Source organism: Erithacus rubecula (assembly GCF_903797595.1).
Source record: "Erithacus rubecula genome assembly, contig: scaffold_327_arrow_ctg1, whole genome shotgun sequence".
NCBI classification, from domain to species: Eukaryota; Metazoa; Chordata; class Aves; order Passeriformes; family Muscicapidae; genus Erithacus; species Erithacus rubecula.
The window spans coordinates 76,278-92,689 of record NW_027636003.1 but is presented as its reverse complement, the minus strand read 5'-3'; the positions used below and the strand labels follow the sequence as shown (position 1 = coordinate 92,689).

At 56.5% G+C, this 16,412-nt stretch overlaps 2 protein-coding genes across 4 annotated transcripts; both read right to left on the bottom strand.

Moving 5' to 3' along the window:
- Positions 1–204: 204 nt before the first annotated feature.
- LOC306815998 (Fc receptor-like A) lies at positions 205–2,052 on the bottom strand (the record flags this gene model as incomplete). Its single annotated transcript, XM_079332505.1, has 4 exons — positions 2,016–2,052; positions 1,484–1,735; positions 1,115–1,385; positions 205–265 (listed from the first exon to the last, which is right to left on the bottom strand). The coding sequence occupies exons 1-4, from the start codon at positions 2,026–2,028 to the stop codon at positions 205–207; spliced, it is 597 nt and encodes a 198-aa protein (XP_079188631.1). The 5' UTR covers positions 2,029–2,052.
- Positions 2,053–5,985: 3,933 nt separating this feature from the next.
- Positions 5,986–14,640, bottom strand: LOC306815995 (uncharacterized protein). 3 transcript variants are annotated; one of them, XM_079332500.1, is made up of 3 exons: positions 14,506–14,640; positions 7,364–7,440; positions 5,986–7,178 (listed from the first exon to the last, which is right to left on the bottom strand). In XM_079332500.1, the coding sequence occupies exons 2-3, from the start codon at positions 7,416–7,418 to the stop codon at positions 6,256–6,258; spliced, it is 978 nt and encodes a 325-aa protein (XP_079188626.1). In that variant the 5' UTR covers positions 7,419–7,440; positions 14,506–14,640; the 3' UTR covers positions 5,986–6,255. The 3 variants fall into 3 exon arrangements, with proteins under 3 accessions (XP_079188626.1, XP_079188627.1, XP_079188625.1); XM_079332501.1 differs by lacking the exon at positions 14,506–14,640 and having other exon boundaries at positions 5,986–6,640; positions 6,809–7,178; positions 7,364–7,492; XM_079332499.1 differs by lacking the exon at positions 14,506–14,640 and having other exon boundaries at positions 7,364–7,492.
- Between the last annotated feature and the right edge of the window lie 1,772 nt (positions 14,641–16,412).

The following is a 16,412-nucleotide window of genomic DNA, read 5'->3' as shown; positions in this document are numbered from 1 at the left end:
GGTGTCACCTCCAGGGCCAGCTCTGGGCTGAGTGCCCGGAACACGCGGTGCCCGTCCTGTCCCAGCTGGTTGGTGCCCGAATGTCCCACACTGACGGTCCCAAGCTCCAGGAGGGTACCCTGGGCCACCTCGTGCCCATTGTGCAGCCAGGTGAAGGTGACAGGGGCTGAGCCCACCTGCACCGAGCAGCGCAGGGTCACGGGGTCACCTGGGCACACCTGGAGTGCCGGGGGACTGGAGGTGATGGTGGCATTGGCCACGGGCACTGCAGGGACACAGACAGGGCTGAGGTCATTGGGAGGTGCTGGCATCCACTAGGGAGAAGGGGCTGGAGTGGGGGATAAGGTTGGGATGGGTGGGAAGGGGATGCTGTGGGTGGAGTCACTCGTAGCCCGAGGGTCCCTCTCACCCCAGATGGTGACATTCAGGGGGACACTGTCAGCCACGGTGTCAACAGGCATAAAAGGTCCTATTTTGGTGCCACAGCTCCAAGCGAGGGGTGGTGCCCAGTCTTGTCCCTTAGCCCTCCTGGTGCCAGGAGAAGGACAGAAGGGGACTTGTCCCCACGGCCACCGTTCAACTCAGCACCAGGTGGTCCCCTAGTGCTACCTGTCCTCGGGGGGGGGGCTGCAGTGACAGGGACACATGCCTGAGAGCGAGACCCCTGTGGAGTGACACAGGCGGGACTGGGGACATGGGAGGAGTGGGGGACACCAGGGAGCAGTGAGGGAATCAGGGAGGGGGAGGATCAGAGAGGACTGGGGGGATCCCAGTGAGGAAGAAGACGGTGGGGATGCTTGGAATGAGTGGAAGTGACCCCAGGAACAGATGGCATATTCAGAGAGGGTACACCAGGAAAGGGTTGAAGGGAAGATTTTGGGTGCCCTGACAGGGATGGTGACCTATTGACAATGCAGGGACCTCAGATTAGCACAGTTGCACTCAGGAAGGGACTGAGGGGACCTGGTAAGGGATGCAGACACGAGGAGAGGCGATGCAGGGACCCAGGGAGAGAGCTGGGAAGGCAGGGCGGCACACAGAGGATTGAGCAGGGATGGGAGAGCTGGGGGTGCTGTGGGGGCTCCCCGTGCCCATCCCTGCACTCACTGCGCACCGTGACGCCGAGCCGGGCGCTGCTCTTCCGCACGGCCCCCCCTCGGAGCGCACCTCGCAGCTGTAATTCCCCGAGTGGGAGACCCCCACGGCGGGCACCAGGAGCTGCGGGGACCCCTGCGGGCCCCCCACCAACTGCCCGTCCCGGTAGAAGCGGTACAGGAGGGGGGCTGGGGGCCGCAGGGGGCTGGGGGTGCTGAGGCAGCTGAGATTGAGGGGGGACCCCTCGGGGAGCCCAGGGGGACCCTCCAGCACTGGCACAGCGAAGAACTCTGGGAAGGAATGTGGGTTAGGACTGTGACACTGAGTCCACTGAGAAGTGGATTTGGGGGTGTCAGGATATTGGGGTTCCAGCCATGGGGGTGCTCACCGTGCACTGTCACTGTCACCGGTGCTGTGACATTCCTGAGGCCACCCAGCCCCTGCAGCGGTAGCGGCCACTGTTGTACAGCTGCAGGGGGGTCAGGGAGAGCTTTGTGGCCCCTGAGGGACCCCACGAATTCCTTCTCGTCCTTATAAAATCGCACCCTGGTGACAGGGCTGTCCTGCCAGCCATGGCATCGCAGTGTCACCGTGTCCTCCTCCAGCAGTGCCCGTGCTGGCACCTGCAGCACCAGCAGCTCTGTGGGACAGGTGGGTCCTGTCACACTGAGGAGCCCGAGACAGGTCCAAAGTGGGTGCCCATGGCACTGGGGACATCTGGCAGGAGTGTCCACTGTGCAGGAGGGTCCCAGGGACACCAGGAGCAGCCCTGTGACACAGCTGTCCTCACAGGGATCCCACCACACTGGGATGCACAGGGATCTCCCTGTGTGCAGGGGACAGGCTCTGACCACACGAGGGCTGTGAGGCCACCCAGACCTATCAGCCAACCACCCTGAGCATTTCACATTCCCCCTCACCATTTGACACCATCACGGGGGGGCTGTGTCCACTGCCGGGTCTGACACATGTGTAGCTGCCACTCTCAGTGACAGTGAAGTTGTTGGGTCCCTCCTGCCCCCGGAGCCGCCCGTCCTTGTACCAGGAGGTGTCACCGGTGGTCCCTGAGCCCTGGCAGGTCAGTGTCACCCAGTCCCACAGCACCACCGGCGTCCAGGGGGGGCTCCACTAGGAGCTGAGTGCTTTGGGCACCTGCGGGTGACAGGGGACACCAGCCTGCCAGGGCCACCATGGGGCTGGAGACAGCAGGGCAGGGACGTGGCATCCCCTGAGGACTCACCAGCGAGGCCGAGGGTCTGGGCTGGGAGAAGGGACAGGGCTGGGTGGGGGTGGCACCGTGGGGACAGTGGCACCCAGGATCAGGGTGGGGCTGTCCTCAAAATGTCCCTTTGAGGACACCCTTCTTGTAGTAAAGTGCTTGGTCCCCAACAGGTCTGCAGAGGCTACCAGGGTAGAGCTCTGTTTCACACATCTGGGTGGCACGGGTGCCTCTGGAATGGGGTCAGTGTGGCCATCTCAGGCTGGCACAGGTCACACTCACCAGCCCTGTGGGCACCCCCCATGGTGCAAACCCTCTGTCCCTTTCCCCAGAGCTGCCCCAGGTCCATGCAACCAAACCCCACATCCCTGTCCCCGAATCCCTGTCCCCCATCCCTGTCTCCACATCTCTCTCCACATTCCAGTTCCATTGTTCCTGTTCCTAGGGTCACCCCAAAACCCTGGTCCGAACTGGGAGGGGATAGGTGAAGGGAAGGGCAAGAACTGTGAGGGGAAATGGGCGGGACTAAAGGGCCTCTTAGTCCAAAGATGGCCTGGTTAGGACTAAAATCACCCAAAAGCCCCTCAAATACAGCCTAAATCCACCAGGTTTGGCGTAAAATCAGCCAAAGAGACATCAACTCCATACAAATGGAGTCCAAAATCATCCAAATTGGCATAACATTGTCCAAAAGGGGTGTAAAATCAAGCCAAAAACTGCCCAGTTAGGTAGGAAATCACCCAAATGGGCCTAAAAATCTTTGGGACCAAGACTGAGACCAACACCAGAACTGGAACCAGCACAAGGAATGACACAGAAATCAGGATGGAGACAGAGACTGTGGGGAAGGAATCCCCAAATGCAAGTTATTCCCTACAAGGTGTCTATCCAGCAGTTGCTGCTGTTGATGTGTGCCTGCCCAGTTGACTATAATTGATGTTTGTTTGGCTCTTTATTGTTAATGTTTTATGCCTTTGCAAATTGTTAATGCTCCCAGCTGTTTGTCCTTTCCCCTGTCCCAGGATCTACTCTTGGATCCATGCCCACCTCCACTGCCCCCTCCAAAATGGCGTGACAGCAAGTGCTCATGGGATAGCTTTCAGTGCTAAAAACCCCTAAAAACAATGAGGCACTATAACATCTGAATCTAAAAAATGGCACTCCCAGGTTGAGAAAACCGTGAAGAAGCTGAAATCACCCACCTGAGCTTTTTCCCCTTGTCGCCATAGCGTGAACAGCACTCGGCCAGCATGACACCAAATGTCTGCCCAGGGACTCTCCCAAGGATGGGAGCCCCGGCTCTGCTGCACAACAAAGCTAAACTCATCCTTCTCCTCCTCTGCATTGTCCATGGAAGCAGCAGTGCTGTGCGTGATGCCTCAGGCCCCACCCTTAGCTGATTTTGAATCAAGGCCTTGAAAAAGGAGCTGGTCTCCTGGCCCACTCATTACAGAGACCAAGACTGGGAACAGAACTGACACCACAACTGAGACCAGCACTGCACCAGCATTAGAACTGAGACTGGGACACAGATTGAGACTGAAACCAGCCCCAGAATTTGCACTGGGACCAAGATTGAGACCAGCACTGACACTGGGACGGGCACCAGGAGAGATCCAGGGCTGCTCTGGGACTGGGACCGGCACCAGAACTCTGGAACTGAGACTGAGAGTGGCACCGGAACCAGCACAAAGACTGGCACCGGTACAAAAACCCAAACTGGCACTGCTCCCACACCAGAATCAAGACTGGGTGCACTCTGGGAAAAACACCAGCACCAGTACCAGTGCTGCAACTGGGACCGCTCTAAACCGAGACCAAGACCGTCATTGAGTCCAAGACTGAAAACAGAACCAGCACTGAGACCGAGACTGGCACCGCTGTTGGACCCAGACTGAGACCAGCACTGTGGAAGCTGAGACAGAGTGCTGTGGATTTAATTGGCATTTGCAGTTTGATAACCAGGATGCCTTGGCAAGAACAAACAGAGCTTTAATGATTACAAGAAGACTGGATCAAGACTGGTGACAGGAAAGAAGATTGAACTAAATAAGGAGAAATGTAATGTTTGTCTGGGTGATGTTTAACCCAATAAATGTATTAAACAATTACTGCCTTCCTAAAAATGGTGCATAAGCAAATGTAGCTCACAATAAATTTGGATTCTGATCATGAGTCAGTAGTCCCTGTCACTGAATCATTGAAAAAATCCCCTGGGACCAGCACCAAGAAAAGGGATCGATACCAAGACTGGGACCAGAACCAACAGCGGAACTGAGAGTGGCACCTCTTCAAGACGGGCACTGAGACTCGGACTGAAACTGAAACTGTCCCCAGAACTGGCACTGGGACCAAGACTGAGACCATGACAGACACTGGAACTGGCACTGGGAACACTCCAGGACTGCTCTGGGACTGGGACCAGCACCGGTACAGGGAGACCTCTGGAATTAAGACTGAGAGCGGAACCGGCAGCAGAACTGAGACTGGCACGCTCCAGGACTGGGCCTGAGGCTGAGATTAGCACTGGGAGCACACTGGGATCAACACTGGCACTGGCACCACCACTGGGACTGAAACCATTCCAAAACCAAGACTGAGACTGAAACTAGAAACAGCACTGGCACCGAGACTGGCACCAGCATATGACTAAGACTGAGACCAAGGCCAGGGAGGCTATGGGATCGAAATTCAAACCAGGACAGGAATCAGAACCAGGACCGCTCCAAGACTGCTCCAAACGGAGACTGAGACAGGGATCAGGACAGAGACCGACACCGGGAGCGCTTCGGTACCTCTGCATTCACTGTGGTGAGTTTTGGCTGTGCCCCCACACGGGACTGGGCAGGACTGGGAGGGACCCCTGGGTGGGGCGGGACCGCCTTGGTTTCCATAGTTCTGGAGCAGCATCCCGGTCCATATGGTCCCAGTTTGTACAATCCCAGTCCTTGTGACCCCAGTTTGTTCAATCCCAGTCCATGTGATCCCAGTTTATACAATTCCAGTCTGCATGGCCCTGATCCATCTGGTCCCAGTTTGTGCAGTCCCAGCCTGGGAGATCCCAGTCCACGTGATCCCAGCCCCCATGATCCCAGTCCGCATGGTCCTGCATGGCTCACACTGCCAGGGTCTGCAATTCCAGTTCCCAGCCCAGGAAAAGATGTTCCTGCCTTTAAAGGCAAAGCTCTTCAGAAGGGGCCAAAAGCCAAGTGCAGCAAGACATTACAGGGACATTTCACTGCCAGCCTTCAGAATGTCACCCATGGCTGTAGCAGCTCCTGCACTGGGAATTAAATCAGGGCAGGGTCTTTGGTGGGAGCTGCCCTGGGTCAAGGGAGACCCTGAGAGAGAAACAGAGCAGGCAGAGAGAGGCAGGAGAGAAAGGAGGACATAAACACAATCAGCTGAGAATGTGCCACTGAAAAAAGAACTGGAAGTGACTGAAAGAATTTGACAGAAATCATGAATTGTTGAAGTTTTATTTGCTATCAAATACATCCTCCCCAGCCAGCCCCACACAATCCCAATCCCACCAGTCCAAATTTGGATCCCACTTCACCCAGTCTCCTTCCAACCACTTCTCACCCTGGTGGCTCTGGAATCCAGTAAGGTTCATGTGGCATTGAGTTGTTTTTAGGAGACAACAAAGCACTTTGAAGTTGGATTCATCCTTTTGAGTCAAAATTGAGGTGTTTTTACATGGATTTGGTAGGTTTTGATGTGACAGATCAATTCCTCTTGGCTTTTGGAGCACAAAGAGGTGGAGAAGAGAGAAAAACAAAGGCCAAAACAAAAGGATAACCAGGCAAGTGTCTTCCCAACACAGATCCCAGGGAATGTGGGTCACCAGGGCTGTGCGCAATGTGGGTCCTGCTGTGGGGGATGGAGTTGGAGCAGCACACGAAACTCTTCCTGCACTTGGCGCACTCGCAGGGCTTCCCTTACCGGTGCCTCTGTTGGTGTCTGGTCAAGCCTGAGGTTTGGGAGAAGCTCTTCCCACACTCATCACACATGTAGGGCCTCTCCCCAGTGTGGATGCGCCGGTGGCGGATGAGGTTGGAGTTTTGCCTGAAGCCCTTCCCACACTCAGGACACTCGTAGGGCCTCTCCTCCGTGTGTGTCTGGTAGTGCTCGAGGAGCCTGGAACTGGTGGCAAACCCCTTCCCACACTTAGAACACTCGTAGGGCCTCTCCCCTGTGTGAATAATTTGGTGATGGATTAGGCTGGAACGATGCCTGAAGCCCTTCCCACAGTCCACACACTTGTATGGCCTCTCCCCAGTGTGGGTTCTCTGGTGGCGGATCAGGTTGGAGCTCCGTCTGAAGCTCATCCCACACTCCTCACACTCATGAGGCTTTTCCCCGGTATGGATGCGCTGGTGGTTGGTGAGGGTGTAGTTTTCCCTGAAACCCTTCCCGCAGTCAGGGCAGCGGAAGGGCCTCTCATCTGTGTGCGTGCATTGGTGCTTGAGGAGATGGCTGCTGGTCTGAAACCTCTTCCCACACTCCCCACACACATAAGGCCTCTCCCCAGTGTGGATCCTCTGGTGGCGGATCAGGCTGGACCTCCATCTCAAGCATATCCCACACTCCGAGCACTTGTGGGGCTTCTCCTCATCACGAAGCTGCTCACGGACTACCAGGTCAGAGCTCTGGCTCCATCTCCGGCCGCCTGCCCGGCCTAGGCTGGGTCTTTCCTCCTCACATCCCCGTGGTCCGCGTTTGCAGCCCCTCCTGGTGCAGGATCTCCACAGCTTTTCCTCCCCATTGGATTCCTGCACCGTGGAGCCGCTGCATACGGCCTCTTCCACGAGGTCCTGCTGTGGTGATTTGTTCTCCCTGGTCTCCGTGCTCAGCTCCTTGTCTGGGTGAGGAAGGACAAGGAGAGGATGGGATTTGTCTCCGTGCCAGAGGGAAGGGGAAGGAGATTCCCCCCAACGCGTCCCCGGCAGGACGGCGTCGACAGCAGGGTGTCCTGCAGCTGGGGCCGTGCTGGGCTGAGAAATGGAGCAGGATAGAGGGGGAAAAGGGCACTGACTTCCACCTCACCTGCCTGCGGCTCCTGGGCCATCTTCCTCTTCCTTGCAGCCTCCTCCTCCTCCATCAGGCCAAGGCAATGGGAAATCCTGGTTTGGGGAAAAACAAGGGATGAGCGCGTTTTGTTGGGGGTACCTCCTGCCCAAGTGTCCATCTCTAGATGTCCCCAAGCATCTGGGGTCCATCAAAACCTCCCAAAAACCAACATTCAGCCCTGAAAATGCCTCCCAGGAGTTCCTGGGAATGGTCCCTCCCCTTTGGTGTTCAAGGACTCCCCCCGTCCCAGCTTCTGGGGATGACGCTTGTATTGGGGATCCCCCATCTATTTGGTGCCTGCCCTCCCCAGGCTGCTGGGAGCCCCAGCAATCCAAAAAGCTCCCCCCTCTTCCCTCTTCCCCTTTAGGGATGCTGGGGGATTTTGGGGTCCCAGGGTTTCTTCTCCCCTTATTCTCTGTTTTGGGGTGCAGGGGGTCCAAGGATTTCTCTCTGCCGCTCTCCAGGCTGTTGAGGGTCCCTCCAATGGCGGCGCTCCCCCCTCTCCGGGCTCCCCACTTTGGGGTCCTGGGGGACACAGGGCTCTGCTCCTCCAGGCTGCCTCTGCCAGCAGCCGCCACCGGGACCCCCCAGTGTCCCCCCAAGGGGCATTTTCTGCTCAGCTTTGCAGTTCTTAATTCTCCAAACATCCCTTCAAAAAATCACAACTCTGGGACTCCCTGGGATATCTGGGCTGAGCTCCCCCTCCCCAGTCCCCTGGGGGTCGATGGTCCCATGGATGGGGGACCTGTGAATTCAGGGAGGACTCAACCTCGTTCCTCTTTCTATTCTTGATCCTCCTTTGTTTTTTCTCTTCCATCCCTCCTTCTCTTCCCTGACTCCCCATCCCTCCCCTACTTCCATCCCTTCTCGCTCTCCTCCTTCATCCCTCCTCCTCCTCCCACAGCAGCAGCAACACCCTCGGTGCCCTGTTCCCGATCCCTCGCAGCCCGCGGGAGGAGCGGGGATGGAGCCGGGACAGGTCGGGATGGGCAGCGCGGGGCTCTCGGCTGCTGCCACCCGCTGCAGCCGGGGGAACCTGGCCGGGGAAAGGGAGAGGGAAACTGGGAAAACTGGGGGACTGCAGATCCAAACTGGGGCTTGCTGGGAGCCCCGGGGGGCGACTTCCAGCCCTTGGGGATCCTCTCAGGAGATCTGGGAACACAGAGAGGGGTGCGGGGTCCCAGAAGTGGCATCACTGGGAGGGACTGGGCTGTGCTGGGGTAACTGTAACCTTACTGGGGACACTGGGAGTGACTGGGAATGCATGAGAGCATGTTCAGGGCCACTGGGATCTACTGGAAGTGCGTGTGACCTTACTGGAGTGACTGGAACCTGCCCGGGAAAAACCAGGACCATGACGGGGAGAACTGCGGCCATGCTGAGGGACACTGGGATTTAGTGGGAGCTACTACTCTGTACTGGGGGAACTGTATGACTGGGACCATGCTGGCAGGGATTGGGATCATCTATGGAGTGACTGGGACTATGCTAGGGGCAATCGGGAGGAACTGGGAGCAACTGGAACCATGCTCAGAAATACTGGATCATACTGGGTCATACTGGCAGCAACTGGGACTGCACTGAGGGTGACTGGGAGAGGCTGTGAGCAACTGGGATCAGTCTGGAAGCAGCTGAGGACAACTACGAAGGACTGGGAACATGCTCATGGAAACTGGGATACACTGGGAGCAACTGAAACCACGGCAAGGGGAAATGGGAGCAACTGGAACCACACTGGGTGATAATGGGAGCAGCTGTGCCCATGTCACAGTCATACTGGGATCCTACTGGGAACTAGCTGGAATCATACTGGGAGTGACTGGAATAGTACTGGAAATACCTGAGAATGACTGGGATCATAATGCAATCAGACTAGGAATGATGGAGAAGGGCTGGTCACAACTGGAACCATACTGGGATTGACTGGGAGTCACCCTGGGCATGACTGGAATAATACTGGGAGGATCTGGGAGTGACTGGGGTCATATTGGACATGACTGGAACCATACTGAGGGTGACCACAGGTCCTACTGGGATCATCCTGGGAGTCATTGGAATTACAGTGAGTGGGAATGGAACCTGGCTGGGGGTTAATTGGAGCTACTGGGCCCATGATGGGAGGAAAATGTGGACACATTGGGATCAACTGGGATCAACTGGAACCATGCTGAGGGGACTGAGGCCAGAACAGGGAACATACTGGGAGTAACTAGGAATATAGGGACACTGACAGAAACTGGCTGGAGACAGCTGGAAGTAACTGGGAAAGTCTGAGATCATTCTGAGCTAACAGGAACCTTACTGGGGCAACAGGGATATAATGAGAGTGTCTGTAACCATACTGGGGGGACTGGAACCAGGCTGGGGACAACTGGGAGATAGTGGGACAATGCTGAGAGTGACTGGGGCTCTTCTAGGGATCATCCTGATAGGAACTGGGAACAACTGGAATGATGCTGGCAGCAACTGGGATAATCCTGGAATCACAGAGAGAGCATCTGGGTCCATGCTGGGTGAGACTGGGATCACACTAAGGGTGACTGGAATCATACTTGGATGGACTGGGAGTGGCTGTGAACAACTGGAATCATGCTGAAAGCAACTGGGAAGAAGTGACAGTGACTGGCAGCATGCTGGAGGTGACTGGGATATACTGGGAGAGACAGGGAGTCACAGAGATTATACTGGAGGCTACTGGGGTCATGCTGGCATTGACAGGGGCAAACTGGGATCACACTGGAGGCCACTGCTATCATACTGGGAGTGACTGGGACTATATTGGGGGCAACTGGGAGAGAACACACTGGATGAAAATGGGAGGAACTGGGAGCAACTGGGGAAGTTACATCATACTAGGGAATGACTAGGAGTGACTAGGCACAGCTTTGGAGTTCTGCATTCTCCAAACATTCCCCTCCCCATCCGAAAAAAAAAAAACCCAAAACAATGCTGAGAGGCGCTGGGACTATTGCAGGGACAACTGGGATAAAACTGAGGGAAGTAAACCATGCTGAGGTAAGTGGGAGTGCCTGGGAATGACTATGAGATTGTTCAGGGCAACAGGGATATACTGGGAGTGTCTGAGACCATAGGGGTGGTCACTGGGACGTAACTGGGAGAGACTGGGATCATGCTGGGGGTAAAACTGGGACCATGCGGGTGTAACTGGGGGCAAGTGTGAGTGACTGAGGCCCTGCTGGCAGAGACTGGACTCATACTGGGATAGTACTGGGAGTGACTGAGACTGTGCTAGGGGCAGCTGGGAGAACTGGGAACATACTGGGCCAAAGTGGTGTTGGAAAACGTATCCATTGAAAAATTTTTCTACAAGTTTGATGAAGGGGTTTTGTTTGCCTTTTCCCTAAGAAACTGTTAATTTTCTTTCCAGGGCATTGCTGCACCAGGTGGGGTCAGATGAACTCAACACATCAACACACTGGGAGCAGCTGGAATGCTCAAGGGCCATCAGCGGCCACTGAGGAACATCCACCCCAGACTCTGCCTCTGGCACAGCTGCAGACATCTCCTTTGAAAAGACTGATAAAATCAGGGAATGAAGACCTTGAGATCAAAGAACACTGACCCAATTCATTTCTAGGACTGTATAAAAGAATAAAAAATTTACTAAAAACGGAGTGTCATGGAATGATTCTCTCTGCACACACAGGTTATGTGTGGATGATTTCTGTGCTACATCCTGGCCACAACATCCTGCTTAGGTAATAAAGTAATGCCTTGACTTTCTAAATTCCATCTTTTTGAATGTAGTTTTTTGGTTTTCCTCTCAATTTTGGTTACCTTGGGAGCAACACAGACTGTGCTGGGGGCAAATTCCATTATAACAGGGAATGGCCAGGCTCATGCTGGGAGTGCTGAGGAAACTGGAAGCACATGCGGGGAGCAACTGGACTCATGCTGGGAGCACCCACTGGTGGCACTGGGAGCCCAGAACCCCTTTCCCGGCCGTGCTGCCCCTCCGGCCCCAGCACCCCCCGCCGGGGTCCCGGCAATGCCAGGGGTCCGCCCCTGTCAGGCTCCCCGCTTTGGGGTTCTGGGGCTCTCCTCTCTCTGGGGTCCCGCTCAGGGAAGCCGTGGCTCTCCCGGGGCTCCCCAAAACCTCTGTCCCCCTGCCGATCCTGCGCAGTCCCCATGTGGCCCTGGCAGAGCTCGCAGGGCCCAGGAAGCCCAACCCCCACCACAGGGGGACCCACATCCCTCACCCCCTCAGGGCTCTGCCCACACCCACCGGGGACCCCTGATGTCTCCCCGAGGGGCATCTGCGCCTCTGCAGCCCGGCAAGATGAAACATCCCCCCCAAAAATCCCCAAACCCAGGGACCCCCCCGGGATATTTGGGGCGAGCTCCCCCTCCCCGGGCACCTGCGGGATGGGGGGTGATGGTTGAATCGCTCCTTGTCTCCTTCTGCTTCTGCTGCTGCTCCACCTCTTCCTGCTTCCCTGTTCCAAACCCCGAACTGGGAGGGGATGGGTCAAGGGAAGGGTGGGAACTGTGAGGGGAAAGGGACGAGGTCAAAGTGTTGCACAGTCTGTAAAGTGTCTAATATCACTAACAATCCTCCAAAATGCAGTCTAAATCCACCAGGTTTGGCCTAACATCAGCCAAATGGACCTCAAATCCACTAAAAGGGGGTCTCATATCTTCCAAATTGGCCTAACATTGTCCATCAGGTGCCTAAAAACCAGCCTAAAGCTGCCCAGTTTAGTATAAAATCACCCAAACGCTCCTAAAATTTTTGGGCCAGGGATGGAGACGGGCACCAGAACCAAGTATGTGACCAAAATCAGAATGGAGACCGAGACCAAGACTGGGAACAGAACCGGCACCGGAACTGAGACCAGAACCGCTCCAGAACTGGAACTGAGACTGGGACAGAGACCAAGACCAAGATCAAAACCAGCCCCAGAACTGGTGACCCCAAATTTGTGGTCAAAACTCCCAATTCCCAAACATTGGGGTTTGAAATATTTGGGGTGTCCAACCCCTCTGATCCCTAAATTTGGAGTTAAAACCTCCCGATCCCCAAAGTCTGGGATCAAAACCCCCCCAAAACCCAAACCCCGGGGTGTCAATTCCCCAAATCTCAAATTTTAGGATCACCCACCCCCCCCCCCCCAATTCCCAAACTCTGGGATTAAATTCCCCAAATCTCCATAATTTGGTGTTAACTCCCCCAAATCCCACATTTTAGGATCCCCCTGCCCCCAGACTCCCACCTTTAGGATCAACCCCCACCCCCAAACTCCAAATCCTGAGGTGTAAAAGCACTTTTGACCCCAAATTTTAGGATCAAACCCCCTCAGACTCCAAACCTTGAGGTGTCAAATCCCCCCAATTCCCAAACTCTGGGGTTTGAAATATTTGGGGTGTCCAACCCCCCCAATCCCCAAATTCTGGGTCAAACCCCCGATCCCAAACTCTGGGGTGTCAAACCCCCCCAAACTTTAAGACCAAACCTCTCCCATTCCCAAACTTTGGGGTCAAACCCACCTGACCCTAAACTCCCCCTCCAAAACCACTCCATCCCTGGGGGGCACAGCAGGGTTCATTTGGGCTTGATTTGGGGTTCATTTGGGGTTTATTTGGGATTAATTTGGGGTGGGGGCAGCTCCAGGTGCAATATCTGCAGAGACCCTGGGTACAATGCTGGGAAAAACCCCAAAAACCCCTGGGGAAGTCAATAAAAGGGGTTTGGGGTGGAGATTTGGAAAAGGAGATTTTGGCGTGAAAGTAGAAGATATTGGGATGCACAAAGAAAGATTTGGGATGGAAAAAGGAGATTTGGGGATGGAAAAGGGGGCTTAGGGTGAGGATTGAGGATTTGAGGTCAGGATTTCGGTGGCAAAATGAGATTTAGGGTTCAAAAAGAGGATTTTGGGGTGGGAAAAGATATTTGGGATGCACAAAAGATTTGGGGTGGGAAAAGGAGAATTTGAGGTGGGAAAAGGAGAATTTGAGGTCTAAAAAGGACTTTTAGGATGGACAAAGAAGATTTTGAGGTTGGAAAAAGGAGGATTTGGGATTAAAAAAAAGATTAAGGATTATAAAAAGGAGGATTTGGTCCGAGCTGAATTTACCTGGGGGAGTGGGAGCAGGTGGGAGGTTTGGGGCAGGGTCAGGACCATTTTTGGGTCAGTTTTCTGGGATTTTTGCTGTTTGGGGCTGGTTTTGAGTGACTTTTGAATATTTGGGGCAGCTTTGAGGCATTTTGGGGTGGTTTGGATGGATTTTAGGGAGTTTCTATGGGATTTGGGGGTGTTTCTACTTGATTTGGGGGCAGCCTGAAGGGATTTGGGGTGTTTTGGGGCAGTTTTGGGGTATTGAGGGGCGGTTTTGAGGCGTTTCTCTGGGATTTTGGGGTATTCCAGGCCCATTCTTTTCGGGTTTGGGGGTGTTTCAGGTGGGTTTGGGTCACTTTTTGGTGAAGGAGATCTTCATGGCATTGCTCTGGGATTTTGGGGTGTTTTGGGGTACTCAGGGGCAGTTTTGAGGCATCTTAGGAATTTTGGTGCCTTGCTCTGAAATTTGGGGTGTTTTGGGGCAGTTTTGCCAAAGCCTCCCCAAACACACCTCAGACCCCTCAATTCCCCTCAGACCCCCCCAATTTCCCCCATGTCCCCCCGGCCCCACCTCAGATACCCCATTTATCCCCAAAGCTTCCCCAGACCCCTCAGATCTCCTCAGAGACCCCCAAAACACCTAATTTCCCCCCGGCGCCACCCCGGACCCCTCAATTCCACACAGAGAATCCATTCCAGACCCACCTCAGACCACTCAATTCCCTTCAGATCCCCCCAAATCCCTCCAAAGCCTCCCCAAAAGCACCTCAGACCCCTCAATTCCCCTCAGATCCCTCCCCTCAAACCCCCCCATTTCCCCCGACCCACCTCAGACCCCTCAATTCCCCTCAACCCCCCCCCAACTTCCCCAAATCCATTCCAGACCCACTTCAGACCTCTCAATTTCCCTCAATTCCCCTGAGACCCCTCAATTCCTCTCAGACCCCCACAAATCCCCACAAATCCATTCCAGACCCACCTCAGACCCCTCAATTCCCCTCAGATTCTCCCTCAAATCGCCCCATTTCCCCTCAGACCTACCTCAGCTCCCTCCTCAGCCTCTCGCCCCACACGCTGTTCCCGCCGAGCGCGCGGGCCCCTCCCAGCCAATAGCGGCGCGCCTCTCCCCGAACCAACCAATCAGCGCGCGGCTCCCCTCAGCAACACCCGCCTCCCCCGCGCCGCTGCAGCCAATCAGAGGCCAGGAGGGAGTGGCGCCCTCCGACCCCGGCGCCGCCACGGAGCAGGGCCCCTTCCCCCACGCCCCCCGGGAATCCCCCCGGGGATTCCCCCGGGAATCCCCCCGGGAGCCTCCCCGGGCTCGGGCGGGCGCTGAGGGAGGCGCGGCAGAGAGCGGGGCAGGCGCTGGGAGAGGCCGAGGGGCTGCGGGAGCTGCTGGGGCGGCGCAGGGACAGGTGGGGGAGGGGCGGGGTCGGGGGGAGGGGTGGGGGTGGGGTGCTAAAGGTGGTGTTGGGGGGGTTTGGGGAGGGGTCCTGGGGGGGTCTGGGGAGTTCTGTAGGGTTTTGAGGGGAGTTCGGGGGGATTTTGGGGAGGGGTCTTACGGGGCTCTGGGAGGCATTTGGGGAGGGGGTCTTGGGGGGGTCTGGAGGTCCTAAGAGGGGTCAGGAGGTTTTGGGGGGGTGTCCGAGGGGGTCCTAAGGGGGGCTGGAGGGTTTGGGGGGTTTTGGGGAGGGCTCCTGGGGGATTTGGGGAAGTCTGTGGGGGGGGGTTTGGGGGATTTTGGTGAGGTCTGGGGCATTTGGGGAGGCGGCCTGGGGGGTTTGGGGGGAGTCTGGGGATCCTAAAAGGGGTCTGGGAGAGGCCTGGGGAGTTTTGGGGGGATCTGAGGGGCCTCTGGGAGGCACTTGGGGGTCTTGGGAGGGGTCAGGGGAGCCCTGGAGGTTTTTGAGAGGGGTCTGGGAGATCCTAAAATGGGGTCTTGGGGGGGGTCTGGGGGGGTTCTGGATTGGGTTTTGGGGGACTGGGGGTCGTAAAATGGGGTCTGAGGGGGGTCTTGGGGGGTTTGGGGGGTTTGGGGAGGGGTCCTAAGGGAGGGCTGGAGAGTTTGGGGGGGTTTTGGGGAGGGGTCCTGGGGGGGGAGTTGGGGGAATCTGGGGGGGGGGGGCGTTTGGGGGAGTTTGGTGGGGTCTGGGGCATTTGGGGAGGGGTCCTGCAGGGGTCTGAGGAGGATCTGGGGGGCTTTTTGGGGGGCGGGGGGTCGTGGGGGGGTCTGGGGGATTTTGGGAGGGGTCTTGAGGGGTTCTCGGCTGGTTTTTGGGAGGGATCTGTGGGGGTTTGGGGGAGGGGTCCTAGGGGGTTTTGGGGGGCTTGGGGGAGTCTGGGAGTCCTGAAAGGGGTTTGGGGAGTCTGGGGGTTTTGAGAGGGGTCCTGAGTCGTCCCGGGGCGGTTTTGGGAGGGATCTGGGGGGGCTTTGGGGAGGGGTCTTGGGAGGGGGCCCAGGGTGGGATCCCTGGGGAGATTTTGGGGAGGGGTCTTGGGAGTCCTTGGTGGTTTTTGGGAGGGGTCCGGGGGGGGGGTTTGGGGAGGGTCCTAAGGGGGATCCTGGGGAGTTTGGGGGATCTGGGGGCCCTAAAAAAGGTTTGGGAGGTTTGGGGAGGGGTCTGGGAAGGATTGTGGGGAAGTTCTGGGGAGGGGTCTTGGGGGGGACACTTGGGGAAGTCCCCAAGTTGGGGGGGTCCTTGAGGGGTTTTTGGGAGGGATTGGGGGGTGGGGGGTCTTTAGGGGCCCCAGGGTTGATTTGGGAGGGTCCCAGGGTTGATTTGGGATTCCTGGGGGGATTTTGGGGTTCTTGCGGGGGATCCCATGGTGGATTTGAGGGTCTTGGGGGGATCCCAGGGGAGGTTTGGGGGTTCTGGGGGGGAGGGTCCCAGGGGAAGTTTGGGGATCCTGGGGCCGCCCTGGGGTTGATTTGGGGGTCCTGAGAGGGG

What these genes read in the sequence shown, in the direction of transcription:
- LOC306815995 (XM_079332500.1), bottom strand. Translation starts at nt 7,418, where the DNA reads ATGGAGGAGGAGGAGGCTGCAAGGAAGAGGAAGATGGCCCAGGAGCCG. An exon ending in GGCCCAGGAGCCGCAGGCAG is followed by an intron (nt 7,179 to 7,363) that starts GTGAGGTGGAAG and finishes TTCCTCACCCAG; the next exon opens with ACAAGGAGCTGAGCACGGAG.